At 38.4% G+C, this 14,924-nt stretch overlaps 1 protein-coding gene across 1 annotated transcript in view; it reads right to left on the bottom strand.

The window, feature by feature from the left end:
* Nucleotides 1-12,978, bottom strand: part of LOC135467673 (fermitin family homolog 2-like) — a 47,816-nt gene extending 34,838 nt beyond the window's left edge. The window contains exon 1 of the mRNA XM_064745472.1: nucleotides 12,224-12,978. Coding sequence (XP_064601542.1) covers nucleotides 12,224-12,365 — 142 coding nt within the window. The 5' untranslated portion in view covers nucleotides 12,366-12,978. The remainder of the gene's footprint in view (nucleotides 1-12,223) is intronic.
* Nucleotides 12,979-14,924: the final 1,946 nt, after the last annotated feature.

The raw sequence follows: 14,924 nt of genomic DNA, 5'->3' as shown, positions 1-14,924 counted from the left end.
GATATTTTTTTTTATACAGGTTATTCACCATTCAGAATAAGTAGAACGATATAGAGGAATATCTAATGAATTTACATGCATGCACAAATGTTAAAATGTTGACGAACAAACAGAAATGATATTGTACAAATAATCCACATACAACAAGCCTTCAAGAGGAACTGAGATCCGAGAACAAATGAAAAGAGATGACAGCAATGAAAGGAACAGTTCTTGTCGGTTTCATTCTTGTAAGGCATTGAAATCAATCATCATAAATGCCAGCTCCTTTCACTTAACTTCTTGCCATATTAAATTAGCTCTTCATTGATAAATCTCCAATATCATGCTTATGGCCACAGGAATCAATATTTAATCTGTAGTGGGACTGCATCCTTCAGCAGATCATATCTACAGTTCAATGAAGGGAAACTACCAAACTGGTGCAAAGCCATATATCCTAACACTTAACAAGTTTAGATACTCCATGTCACTCGCCCACAAAAGAGCTTACAACCCCTGCAATTTAACTCCATGTAGCAGATTGCGAGCATGCCAGTGCAGTGACTACTATAAAATTTGGCCTACTCAACGCTAGACTGGCTTTATGCAGGGCTTGACATTTCCATGCTTTTAACAATTTAGTCACATCATTTTCTCCTTGCCAGGAACTCTGTTAGGAGTTATGCAATTCCCATGCGCTATATTGTCTTCTTAAGTTCCCCATTAAACAAAGGCAGAGGTATAGAGTGGCCTGCGCAATCTGTTTCCATGGTAGCCTATAGCAGAGGCAAGGTTACAAATGGGTTTACATCAGGCAAGTGTTCAAGTCTGTTTCTCTACCCTGGCCAGAGAGTGCTGGCTGTTCAGATTGCTGAGTTACTGGGGCAAAACCCTCCCTATCTCCCCATGACTGACCAGGGTTAATCAGAAATGTACCATAATTCAGGACATTGTAGCACAGACAATGACAGCTTTCATAAAACTCTACTCCACATTTCCTAACCAACCTCATTTTCTACTGCCACACTTGCATGATTAATGCTATATCAGGATTTACAGCTACATGCTGACAGAAACCAATTTGTAAACTCTTTATACTGTAAACTAAGATCAAGAAGCTTTCTTGTAAAGAGCTGAAAGTGTAAATATAGACAAAAATTTGAAAATTAATAAAAACTATCAGTCTACCTGTACTTCAAAATTAACCGGATGAACGATGTTTGTACTGTTCAAGTACATTTTAAACAAAATCATTGCATATTTATTCAATATAGGAAAGTATGGAACTTTACCTCAGGAACTGATGAAAGAAAGGCTAAGGATAACCTGAGCTTATAAATGATGTAAACAATGGAAGGATGGGAAACACAGGCCAATATGTAATTAACCCACATGGGAGCGTACAAATGGTATAAACTGGTCAAGGACAGAGATCTCAATTAGCAGTAACCTGGTTTACAGCTATGCAATTATGAATACATGTATATAGCAATCAAGCCACTTGTGTCCTGCAATGCTCGCATGATCCATTAAGTCAGTTCTGAATGGTCACAGTTGTGTACAGCAAAAAGTAAAGTGGACTGAATATCAGATATCCATGATGTCAAACATGTTTTAATGTCAGAGCTAACAGAAATGTGTGACAACCTGAAAGCCTGCTGCAGGTTTGTTAAGTGTAGATCAGCCTTCGCTACCAAGCCCTGACAGCAACACCAGTAAAATACCTTCTCCCACATGTAGCCATACCCCTGCCTGGCCAACACTGGACAAGACAAAAGTTCACGCCATGTAACATGAAGTTTTTACTCGCAATAAGCAGCTCTACATGTATACATCTTTTGGTAGGTCTGTGGATTCAATTTCTGACACCCTACCCATCAACATAGATCAGTGATTTAACAAAGAGCCTGAGTGCATGACAGCATGTCCTTTTTTGTTGCAACCTCTGCAAATTTGAACTTGTAGTAAAAATCAGTAAAACATACTAGTAGTGAATCACTTATTCACTGCAGTAGTCTAGATAACTGGCTTCAATTTCTGGCTTCATGAAACAGTAGACTACCCAACAAATGGCAGCAGAAGTTGCCCTGTACCTACATGTATGCATTTTATGGCTGACTACACTACACATCAACCTTTTAGATGAGACAAGCAGCTCTATAAAGTCTCTTGGTCTTTTAAGGGAAAACAGGCCTCCAAGAGGATCAAGTGAACTAAGTGATCACAAAACATGGAACTTTAAACAAATGAATGAACGATTATGGCTTAACACTATGGACTTCAAAGCAACAGACTTGGTACACACATTTTGTGCATCAGAGAACATCCCCTCCAGCAGAGCTGATAGCCATCTATCCATCTACAGTATTATCACAGCCATCATCTAAGCTATCCCCCATCCACTCCCCTGACAGAGACCTGGACTAACCCATGAGGCCAGTTTTGGGTCAGATTAAAACCTAGGACGTTAATATATGGACAGTTCTGATTGAGATCACTCAGGTTAATCAGCTGTGTAAAGGTACTCAGAGCAGACATTGATACCATAGCATGAAGAGGACCCAGCCAGTAAGCGTGTACAGTACATGTATCATGACAACAGGGCAATATGTAAAAGCTGCATAGATTGGCATCTTGTTGTTGTGGTGACACTAGTTATGTTAGCCTATTCCTATTGTAACCATGTAAGAATTTAGCGAGTTTCCCTGAAATTGCAGACAAAACTGAAATTAAAGGTAAACTGAACAGACAATGGAACGAACCAATCATGACAACTGTAGGTTATTTTACACACAAATATACTTCCCAGTATTACAATTGGTTTTCAACTACATGAACTCAAGATGTCATAAATATCAAATTATGCGGGTTAGGTCAACAACCCTTCAAGTGTAAAACTAACAACACATCATTATGTCAACAGATACAATTATTTTGTGTTTTGTCCTGTCATCCTGTTTGTTTTCCCTCAATTAAAATATTATATGGGTAGCTGTATTAACAGCAGGCAGTGGCCCTTCATCTAAGCAGTTACATGGTGCATCTTGACTGCTTCCATTTATTCATTTATTATTTGATTTGGCAGGGCTCTGTTTCACACTGGTCGCAGTTTGGTAGACAGAAACACCCAAGCAGTGTACGACATCATTATGAAAAGGAAGTTTGAAGTGCTGAAACCCCCCGAGCGATGTATTGGGCGCATCAGAAAGGTGATCTTGGAAGGCAAGTAGAGTTGATAAAAAAACAGCCTCTCTCATCGTATGTATATCATATCACGATATGTAACACACGCCCAGTACAAATTATCGATTTGTAGGTCTCTAACCGGGGCAATAAATCAACAACAACAACATCGTAATGTGGCGATACTTAGAAGAGTTAAGCCCTGTGAAAAAAAAAGCAAGATTAACTGACTATCAATTAGGTAGACTAATGCAGCACAAATGTTGTGTGTAGTGACTGTACATATTTAGAGTGAAAATAAAGGCATCCATTAAGTGACACTTTGTGACTGACCAGTCACCATAGGGTTATCCAATTAAACCTGAATGACCAGCAGCTCACTGTCTGCTGTCATAAATGAAGTATTGTGCTTACAGTTACTGTTAATACATTAGCGCTTGTTATGGATTTATTGTTGTTTTAATTAATTTAGTTTGATTAATTTCTTATCAGTAAAACTTTGGCCTATGTGTTAGCATCAAAAGTGTAACTTTAAGGTTTGTACATGTGCTGCAGCCAGTGCAGTTTACATGCCTAAGATGAAACTTAAGCTGAACTACAGTACTTAGGAGCTCATGTAATTTGTAAATGCAAAATTAGGAATTGTTTTGTTTCAAACAAGACCTACACTTGTAGCACCCAATGATTCATTTCCCAGGAAATGAGCCATTGTATTAAAGTGCTTGTTATGGCGCTATTAAGCTTGTCCTTTTCATTTTGTCAAGACCAGAACTCTGAGAATACTGGTCCTGCTGGCCAGTTAGACTTTCTCCTTAAATTCTAGCCCTGCTAAGTGATTAATATTTCCATGACAACCAAGCTATATTGCCCAGACCCTTAAAAGACGACAATAATAACCCCCCGCCCTGTGGTATTCTGTGGGTAACAACACTGTGTGCCAATTCAACACTGCAGTCTTCACCTACATGTATATGTACTACTTCTGTCGTATTTAATCTGTCGTTTTATGCTGTACTGAAGAACATTTCACTTGTACGACTGCAGCCAACGTTCACATGATGAGAGGAAACCAAGAAGAGCCAGAGGGAAACTAACAACCATCCACAAGGTTGCTGGCACACCGTCCCACGTACAGTGTGGACTTGAATCACTGACATGAATGGGAAGACAACACAGAGGTATATTAAGACTAGGATTTTCACTACATTATTGTGGTTGTGGTTAACATTATTGTTTCTATCATGTTGCCTTGTGGTTTTCAGCACTACATGTCCATACCTGGGTGCCATGCTGAGCTCTTTATACGTGTGCATTTGTACATTAAGGCCACACAAATACATGTAGTTATGTCTTTAACCATTAACTATAACACCTGTATTGCTCTACTTTTACAAGGTAACCAACAGGTACATCAGGACTGTGACCCACTTTTGTATCACAGACATCCACACTAACCAGAAACTATGCAAACACTGCATTATAAGGAATGATTCCATGTGCAAACATTAGCTCATCAAACACTGATTATGTCATCCGTGTTGCTGACAATTCGCTTAGGTGCTGTGAAATGTTTCTCCCACTCGATTCTGGAAACCTCTCCCTCTATAAACTCTGCCATGTTGGTGTTGTTCTGAGAAGGTTCTGGCATTGAGGGGGCAGTCTATAGTCATACACCAAACCATGTATATCATGGAGTCTTATCTGACAGAAGGCTAAATGTACATTTACCACAGTCAACAGGATGTACGGCTATAGATGAGCCGCTCTATAAATACACCTGCATACCCCTCACACATGTACAGTAGGTACTAGTGGTACATGTAGATGTAGATGTACATACTGTACATGTAGATAAGCATATACATGTACTACATGCCATGATGATGGTACATGTACATGTATGCAAAAAATAGATCTATCTTGATAGCCATTCATGGGGGAATCCACTGATGTTCTTTTTGGTGGTGAAAATGCAAGGTATTGTGTTAACTTCCAATTTTAAGCTGAAAGTTAACAGATGCGTGTATGTAAATGGTAAAGTTCATGTGTGTTGATACATGCACATTCCACCAGAATACTGGATGAGCTGAGAAGAGTTGAGAAATAGTTGATGAGGGTATAAAAATAGTTCTCCTGCAAATAGTCAAATACCTATAGAAGAACAGCTGTCCATGTACCTGTACTTGGCATGGAATGTGGATATAGCTACATTTTTACTTATCACTTTTCAAGAGCAGTACAATTTTCATGAAGAGCTGCAGCATGACACACACAACTCTAACCTGTAGAAAGGTGATCATGTCTAAAGATATGAGATCAGTGGCCAGCTGTTGATGCACAAGCTGATACAGATCTTTACCTATTGATCACTTTATATGTATTTATACACACTATATCTTACAATCTGGTACCCCAGGTTACAGGTCACAAGGTACACAATGTCAATTACATGATAGTCATATGACACATGTACACACGTACTATTATTCATACTATATTTACATACTTATTTATGCACAAACCACATCATTTGTAACATTTTAATGGTATACTGTGTATCCTCAGATATCTTGTTCACTCTCAGCTTCTACTCTGCTTATTAACAGGCAGGCTTCTCCACAAGACACTGGGCTTGTAATGTTACCTTATCTTGTAATCTGCTTTATCATGATACTGATGGGTGCAGAAACCTCGACTCTGTGTATCCAATGAAAGCGTCGCATGTGAATGGTTGATGAGATAAACCACGATATACGTGTCCGCTCTCCACACGTGTGCATCATCACGATTTCACAGCAAAGGAAATCTGATCATAAAACAAGGAATAGTTTGTGTAAACAAGTACGTGTGCCTCAGTCATTCAATAGCCTTTTACAAACCTTACCCATCATACAGCATGTATCATTCTAGAGTTGCAAGAAAAAATTCCTGTTCTTGTAGGCATCTAATCATATCTAATGATTCACGTATTAAGTCCTTTGTAATATTTATTTGCATGATGTTTAATGTCATGCTCAAGAATTTCCACTTACAACAACATCAGTCAGGTACACAGCAACCCTTGGCCAAATGCCTAACCACCAACATCCTGATTTAAAGCCACAGTCAAAACTGTGGATTTAAACAAACAACGTACATGTTCATACAGTTCACTGAGCCAGAGCTCTGGAAAAGGGCTGCTCATTTGTAATATGTCAATGTATTAATAAGCTGTACATTAATGGAAGTGTGACATCCCATTCATGTCTAACAACTGGGCTTTTCACTTTATATATGGCATCCATTTGTAAATTGTCAGTTAAGTGGAACGCTTTTCTCAGGTCACAGTCAAACATGACAACAGTGGCTGTCATAAGAAGTCAATTCTTCACACAGTCAGATTGTCTGGTCTACAAACATGATTCAGGTGTAAGCTGTCAGCGTGAGGAATGTCTTCACTGGTTGACAAGGTGACCGACTAGTTGTTGTTCAAGTAATACCTGTTCTACTGACTGGTTTACATCCATAGCTACTGCCCAAGATGCCATATGTGCCCTAAGCCAAAAGTTACGGACTCTGTGAATCTCTGAGCCAACTTTAACCCAAAGTTGTCTCGAATGCGTTACAGCCATGAAGACATTTATGTCTAAATATGAGGGATGTCCTCCCTGTTCCACTACACTACTGTGATTTGTAAAGATATATCAGGTACAGTAAATGACTTAAAAGTCCATCTACAACAGTGCATAAATTATAGATGCAAATAAATGTCATAAAAATTACTTTGGCTGCTGAGTAGGATAACATCCTAACTTCCAAACAAACCATAAAACACCATTCAGAGATCAACAGAACTCTCACAATGCGGCAAGAATAATAAGTCATGGGTGATGTTTTAGGTCTCTTACAGTAAATGTAGCTGGGAGTTTGGTCTTAAGAATAGTCTTAAGCCCATAAAAGACCACCTGGCACTGTGTATTATTCACATTATTAATAATCTTAAAGATTTCTTTGCAAATTAAAGATAACATTTAGGTCAATAAAATAATCACATGCTGGACTGGACAACTATATTACACCAAACTTGCAACTAAGCAGCTTGACAAAGACATTGTCAGACATCATATCTCATCCTGTCAGGCACATATATGAACATTAGTAGTGACAAACTTTACACGTTAATAACTTCAAACATCTTCACAACATGTGTTAAGTTGAACAGGTTTTGAAATCTGTCTGTCACACTGCAACAAAAATTTACTTTCTTACACTGTAGTATATGTAAATGCAAACTACTTGCACTGGGTTCCCGGGGGCTACTTGTTGCTAAAATGACAGTTAAATCAGAAAGAACATTTTGAAATAGAACAGACTCTGAATGTACAAGCTAATCTGATTACACCTACACATGTAGTATCAGTGATGGTAATGTCTTTAGAATCACCCTAAGTTCCCACATGGCACATGTGTTAACATGGATCAGAAGCAAAACAGTTCAAAAGCTGTGCCAAAGCACATGTGAGATGGGCAGCCTGATTACTGCTTTCTCAGTTGCATCAAGGAACAGATTATACCTGTAATGTAGCTTCATGTCATTAAATATGATACTCTTTAAAGATTAAATGAAATACATGTAATCATGAACACATGTGTCCCATGTTAAACATATGAGTCAAAGAGTTAGTTTATGAAGTCGAGATATTACTGGTTTTTCTGACATGTTATACTCAGTCACACTGCAGTGTTGAAAGACTGAGAGGTAAGGGCTGGTTGAATGCAAAGAATGTAGAGTTACAGGCTTAAACTCCATCCCAGGTCAAAGGTCAAGCTTGTAAAAACAGGGCTTCTCTACAGGTATCGCCCACTCGGCTCTCTAACTGGGTCAGTAAATGTCAGACCATAGATGGTATAATCTTATGACAAGGGTTTATATAGTGAACATGTATCGCATAAACAGAGCGGGGTGTAAACCTGAAAAACATGTGAGCATAAACAAAGCCTGCTAACCAACTCCAGCACTACAAACACATGGTACTCTTTAGGTACATTTTCTAGCAGGCCAACATCTGCCAGCTGACATTTCCACAACTCGCTTCTTCAAGATACACCTAAGTTTGTGCAACCTATAATTCAGGAAAGGACCAGATGTTTGCTCCATGTGATCACAACTCACCAATCAAAGTGATTCGTTACGTAATAAGCTTTGGTTGGAAAGTGGATTACATTGGCCCCCTTCAAATTCTGTAAGAAGTTAAATCTTGAGTTTTAAATCCTGCAAAACTTGAGAAATTAACAGCAAGATCAATGATAATCATGTGAAGGTGAATTTTATGGTATAATCCAGGGCCTTCAATAACAACTGAAGAAGACAATGGATAAAAAAAAAATTGCTCAAATTTTCACACAGAATTTGAAATTCTCTTCTTTAAGCCTCGACAGGGTCTGACACTGGCTCTTACTGCAGAGTGAAAATTGCATTCATTTGTGACATTCTGACATATACATACATGGACCTGCACTGATCACTTACGGAAGTGAAATTACATAAATAGAACCTGCTTATAGATGATAGCCTTGAAAAACTCAGCCAAAATAAGAGATTACAGCTTGAAAGAAACTTCAGGGTTGATAGTGTTACCTAGCTGTGTAGCAAGGATGCATGTGCTTTTAGGATGGTCGCTTAAGAATGTAGGCTTTTAAATGCCGCATAACTAACCTAAATTTTGTGATGGAAGAGTCCATAATTTACAGTACATGTAGGTGCGCTGTCCTTGTTATCTACCATTTCTGTGTACAGCCAGTCAAGTTTTACAGGCACATATAGTAACATCTACGTACTACCAGATTCCTCCTGTCCCAAAACATCAACTTTGCAGAAAGTAAGACTGTTGTGATGCAACTCCATAATTGTCTGTCCATGTATTTTTGTTCTTCAGACTCTAAGGATATGCTTCAAAAACACCTAAATATCTAACAATCCAGCAAAACTAAAAGACAAACATACATGTACACCACCATGCACCTACATGCACAAAAGCTATACATGGTTTTCAACCATGGTGTTGATAATGTTGACGGAAACACTGGCATAGCTTCAAGATGTGACTAGTTCATGCCGTGTACCACACCCAGCGGTCATACTTATTACTCATGGTTCCGGGCACATTCCAAAACACAAGAGCTAAGGGAACTGAAAATATAATGGCACTGGAACCAAAATTGCACATTGTCATTGCTACTCAAAATTGGCGATAACATAAAAGTGATCTCCAATACAAGTATTATACAACCTCCAATGACTTTCTAGCAGAAAAGTTTATATCTTCTACATAAATTAAAAAATATGCATAAATTGCACTGAGCTTTGCTCTTTCATTTGCGAAAAGGTTGAGGAATTAGGGTAGTCACTCAAGTAACTAACATATGCTGGCAGCATTTGGACTTTCAGTAACACACACAACAGGAAATCAAAAGGACAATGCATGCATGGTCAAGAAAGCACACATGCGCATGATATATGCAATGTTACATAAGTGCACTTGAGCAGATGACAGGGGCAAGATGCATGCGGTGTTCAGGCTGGATAAATCACACATTTCCACGGCCTACTGTAGTGCTGTGATTGTCAGCAGTTCAGACCAGCTGGGCAGATCTGCTTCCTCCAGATAAGTTAGTTAGGAAGCTGCCTAAGCCCCGCCTGCCGCTCCTGACAGGATTACTGTCCAAGTCCTGTTGTTCACTTCTAGGATTTTAGGTTACATCTGGGAGAATTAACATTAACTTACACATCTGTTATTGTAGTGCACCCAGTAGTTGGATTAAAGAGGCTATGTAAAGGGTATTTACTTTTCCAAAAGAAAGAATAGAACTTCATTACGTTGAGGTAACACATCTGCTGAAATCGTTATTTTTCAAAAATGTGCCAAATTTAATACAAGATCAATCAAATACATATTAAAGTATAATTATCTGAACAATTAACAAAAGAATGACATCTATTACATATCTATACACCATAAATTGTTTGTACAGAAACAAGCTCACATATATTTTCAGTTTTTCAAACACTTCAAGGCATTTTTCATTTGATACAGCACACAGGGACATGAATGTACATGTATTGTTCATCTACATATGTATCCTGTACACAAGTCAGCATAGGCTTGTAGCATCATCCGTGGCGTATATATTTATACAGCTTTAAATTCACACAGAATCTTTCCTTCCACCCCTGTAACACCCATCTATACATGATGTTAATAATATTAAATCGAGTTGTTCTCCTCTAACAATCCAATTACATTATTATAAATGTGTTGAGCGCCTCCTTTCATCTTGGGAACTCACATAGAGCCATTGATGTCAATTATGTAGTTTCATGCTGTCTGAACACAGCCCCTAGATGAACATAACCCTGACAGCTGACCGACACCACTTTTATACCGCTCAGGTATACAGGCCCTAAACACTCAGTCCCATGGCCTGGATTGTTGTTATAGTTTATAGCCCACCAGTATGTGTACACAAGTATGCTGTACTACCAGAACCTTGACAGAGGCTCACAAATCTCCCACTACTTAATTCAGGGGCACAGTCACAGGTATACCCTCTGTGTAAACAAACTGACCAGTTGGTGTTTGAGCCCTATCAAAGTCCAAACAAAGGTTTTAACACCTAAGAGAAAACTGTACATGAGGTCAGAGTTGTTTGACAAATAAGCCAAACATTCCATCACATTTACATCCCAGTCCTAACCCTCCCATCTCTTGAGCACACAGAACACAGCCCCCACCGTTCTCAAGGACACCCCAGGCCTGTTAGAGAAGACTTTAGAGGTTCAAATTAAATACAACAATCAAATTATCCACTGAGGCTAAACTGTCACTAGCATTCAATTTATATCAGATTACAGAAATTTCAGTTCAATACAGTAGGCTAATTAATGATTTTCCATGAAAAGAATTTTTTTTTTTTAATTTACAAATTCTGCTAACAAAAAAAAATAATCATAATAATTAAAATTCACATCAATTGTAGATATCAGTAATAATCACAGGAATGATAATATGTCAGGATTGGGAGAGGTGCTCCTCTAAGATTCACATTCAGACTATGTGAGCCAAACAAAACTGAGGTTGGATGGTTACCCATAAAACGTCCAACCAGTGTAAAGCAGTGCAGTGAGGTGTTTAGGAACAATGAGACATATATACATGTGTGTACGCTTTGGTAAAAAGATAATTATAAATGTACATCAATGTGGGTGGCTACGTTTAAAATGTTTAATATAAAGCTGAAATGAACCTCAAACGGAAAAAGTTCATCATTAATGGAGACTGTCTGCATGACAAAAGCACTGCATATCACTGCACGACCTAAAGTAACACATAGGTTTTTTCATATCTACTGGGTAGTGCTGCACATATGGAACACCGCAAACAAACAAAACTGGATAATCAGAATAAACCAAATCATGATAGAACAACAACGAAACATGTAAAACTTGTTAAGCAGGTAAATGGTTGGGCAAAAGAATCAGAAGTTGGGGTGACCTAGAATAGATCCCTAGAACATGCACATACATGTACACATTTTATGCCTCAGAAGTAAAAGAAATGATACAAAACAATACATATTTCAAAATTTTGCAATTCCCCAGTGATTGATGACAGGCCAATAAAATGGATATATTGTTACAGGCAACACTGTCTCATGGGCACCAACTTAAATTAAAAATTATGTGTGATTCAACTAATATTTCAAAAGACCAGTGTTGCACAGCATTAACCAAGCATACGTTTGCTATGACAAATACTATGAGCTCCTGTGATTTACAATACATTATAGCAATAAAATATTCTAATATTATTGTCAGGTGTGGATACTAAGCAAAATTCAGATGTCATTGTGTGGTAAGTTGTAGTATAAAATAGCTGTCACTCACAACACAGAATTAACCTAAGTTAAACTTTGAACTGCCACGCAACTGATATGCCATATGTGTACTTTTTGTACATGATTTAAACAATTATTATGTCAATATTTAACGTATGGGGTGTAATTTGTTAAAATTACTCACCCAATGCCTCGACCAGCTGGAGCATAACTCCGCCAATGTGCAGATCGCCTGTCACCCGTAAAGTTCTCTCCACTTGCAAATCTGTCACAGTAATATTAAGTTCCCAGGACCCATCTATCGGGCCAAGATCTGCCACCATCATATTGACGGTTCTTTTCTTATAAAACCCTCCCAAAGGAAAATGTCAACTATTAAAACATAAAATATGTGGGCTAGTTCACCATGCCGGGAAAAAGCCACTAAAGTTCTGAAGCCGGCCGTTTGCAGCAGTTGTGATAACTCATACAGGCGCGCTGGGTGAAAATCCAGATCGAGTTTCCTTCAAGAATTTGATCTTTTTTAAGTCGCACTCAAGGCACAAAGAATAACTACTCTGTCATCACAGTCTTGTATCCCGGCAACACATCCGACGGACTTTCCACAGTTTTGACAGCCCGATCTAACACAGAAAGGTCTCAAGGGTAAAGATGTAAGTCCACGGATATAAGAGGTAGCCCGCTACAAGTCCATCTGTCCCGGCCAAATCTTCACACTAAATCTAGGTCACACTGTTTGGGACTGCTCTACGCATTCCGTAGTTCTCGCCTTGCCAGCAGCGATAACAGCGAGCCTGCGATTCGATCAGCACTTTTCAATCGGAACCAGTACGCCCGACACACTTCGTTATATGTGAAAGTTTCCTACTTACTTACGTCAATTCGAAAATTAACTTGTTCACTTTAGTTTACAGACGAAGTTCCGGCGAGCGAACGTCCTGTGTGAGTCAATGACGGGTATGCCCCTATTTGGAAGCGCACTATCAGCATATGAAGACCGACGGGCCTATGAAAGAGGGGTTTTTATTGGTTCATTTGTCGCCCTGTTAATATTAACTTTTGTCACATTTCTGGCATCGTATGCTTATACTCCTCGTTGTAACTAAATCCGTGTGATACTGTTGGTCAACATAACTTAAGTGTGTCCTTACTCCGTAATATTAATGTACGGTAGACAACATATCACTGGGAATTCCCTTTCTTTGACCGTGATTAACGAACCAATCAAATTACGCAGAAAGTGAACTCGTCCAAATGTATGGCAGAGGCCAACTGCTGGTGTTGATGACGTCATCAAGGAATCTCGTATCACACATGGTTTTGTGGAAATGTTTTTCATAGTTTAGATGTCAAAATACGAACAATACAGAAATAATAAATATAACGGAGTAAAAATAATAACGCAAACATGAACTTAATATAATAGGGGAAATCGATGTACAAGATGAAAATAAACATGTCCAATGCCAAACAATGAAGACCTTATTATTTACTTCAAACATAGGCCTGTAATTGGCCTGTGTAGAATATTTTTCATTTATTTATTTATTTTTATGTGTATATAGTTGTATAAGCGCATATATGTAGGCTAGATCTATTTGTTAATAAATGACCTAGTCTACCGTCTGTGTGGCTAGGGCTCAATAAATACAGGCAACACATCTGATAATATTTCAAGTAATTATTTTTATCTTGTGTGCCGTATGTGGAAAGGTCTGTCAGCTACCTGCGGATGGTCGTGGCTTTCCCCTGGTCTCTGCTCGATTTCCTCCCACCATAATTTCCTCATGGCCACTGTTGTATAGGTGAAATATTCTTGAGTATGGCGTAAAGGGGCGGGCTGTTTAACTAACATGATACTGAAAAGGCGTGAATTAAATTCTGTGGAAAAAAAAAAAGAAGTTAACTGACGATATATTGTCAGCACTTATAAGTAGTGACATTTACACAACCAATCTTACTTTGAACTCTTTTTGTTTTTCAAGCTGTGATTAGAAAAAATTCATTGGTGGTTATTTTTCTCCCACTGATGTCCATATTAAATTTGCTCATATTTCCCATGATTCTGAGAATTCATGGTTTAAGAAAGGTGTTTTGATGTTTGTTTGGATGGTTGGGTGATATCCTGCAGGGGAAATGTTAGTTTGGAAGGTATGGTGATATTCTACTGGTAAAATGTTAGTTTGGAAGGTAGAGTGATATCCTACTGGGGAAATGTTAGTCTGGAAGGTGTGGTGATATCCTACTGGGGAAATGTTAGTTTTGAAGGTATGGTGATATCCTACTGGGGAAATGTTAGTTTGGAAGGTAAGGTGATATCCTATTGGTAAAATGTTAGTTTAGAAGGTAGGGTGATACCCTACTGGGGAAATGTTAGTTTGGAAGGTAAGGTGATATCCTATTGGTAAAATGTTAGTTTGGAAGGTAGGGTGATATCCTACTGGGACAATGTTAGTTTGGAAGGTAGAGTGATATCCTACTGGGGAAATCTAGGCCGGAAGGTAGGGTGATATCCTATAGGTAAAATGTTAGTTTAGAAGGTAGGGTGATACCCTATTGGGGAAATGATAGTTTGGAAGGTAGGGTGATATCCTACTGGGGAAATGATAGTTTGGAAGGTAGGGTGATATTCTACTGGGAAAGTGTTAGTTTGGAAGGTAGAGTGATATCCTACTGGGGAAATGTTAGCTTGGAAGATAGGGTTATATCCTATAGGGAAAATTTTAATTTGGAAAGTAGGCCTACCATTCAACTGGGAAAATGTTAGTTTCAGCAGCAAAAATAACATTATATAACATCTATATATTTGCCTCTAAAAATGTATTTGGGACGAAACTATAGGTCACCTCAGGTTACTGTGGTTCATCTGCGTTCTCATTTAGACA

This window comes from Liolophura sinensis, chromosome 6, assembly GCF_032854445.1.
Source record: "Liolophura sinensis isolate JHLJ2023 chromosome 6, CUHK_Ljap_v2, whole genome shotgun sequence".
Lineage (NCBI taxonomy): Eukaryota > Metazoa > Mollusca > Polyplacophora > Chitonida > Chitonidae > Liolophura > Liolophura sinensis.
The sequence above is the reverse complement of the archived record's forward strand: the minus strand, read 5'-3'. Positions and strand labels throughout refer to the sequence as shown.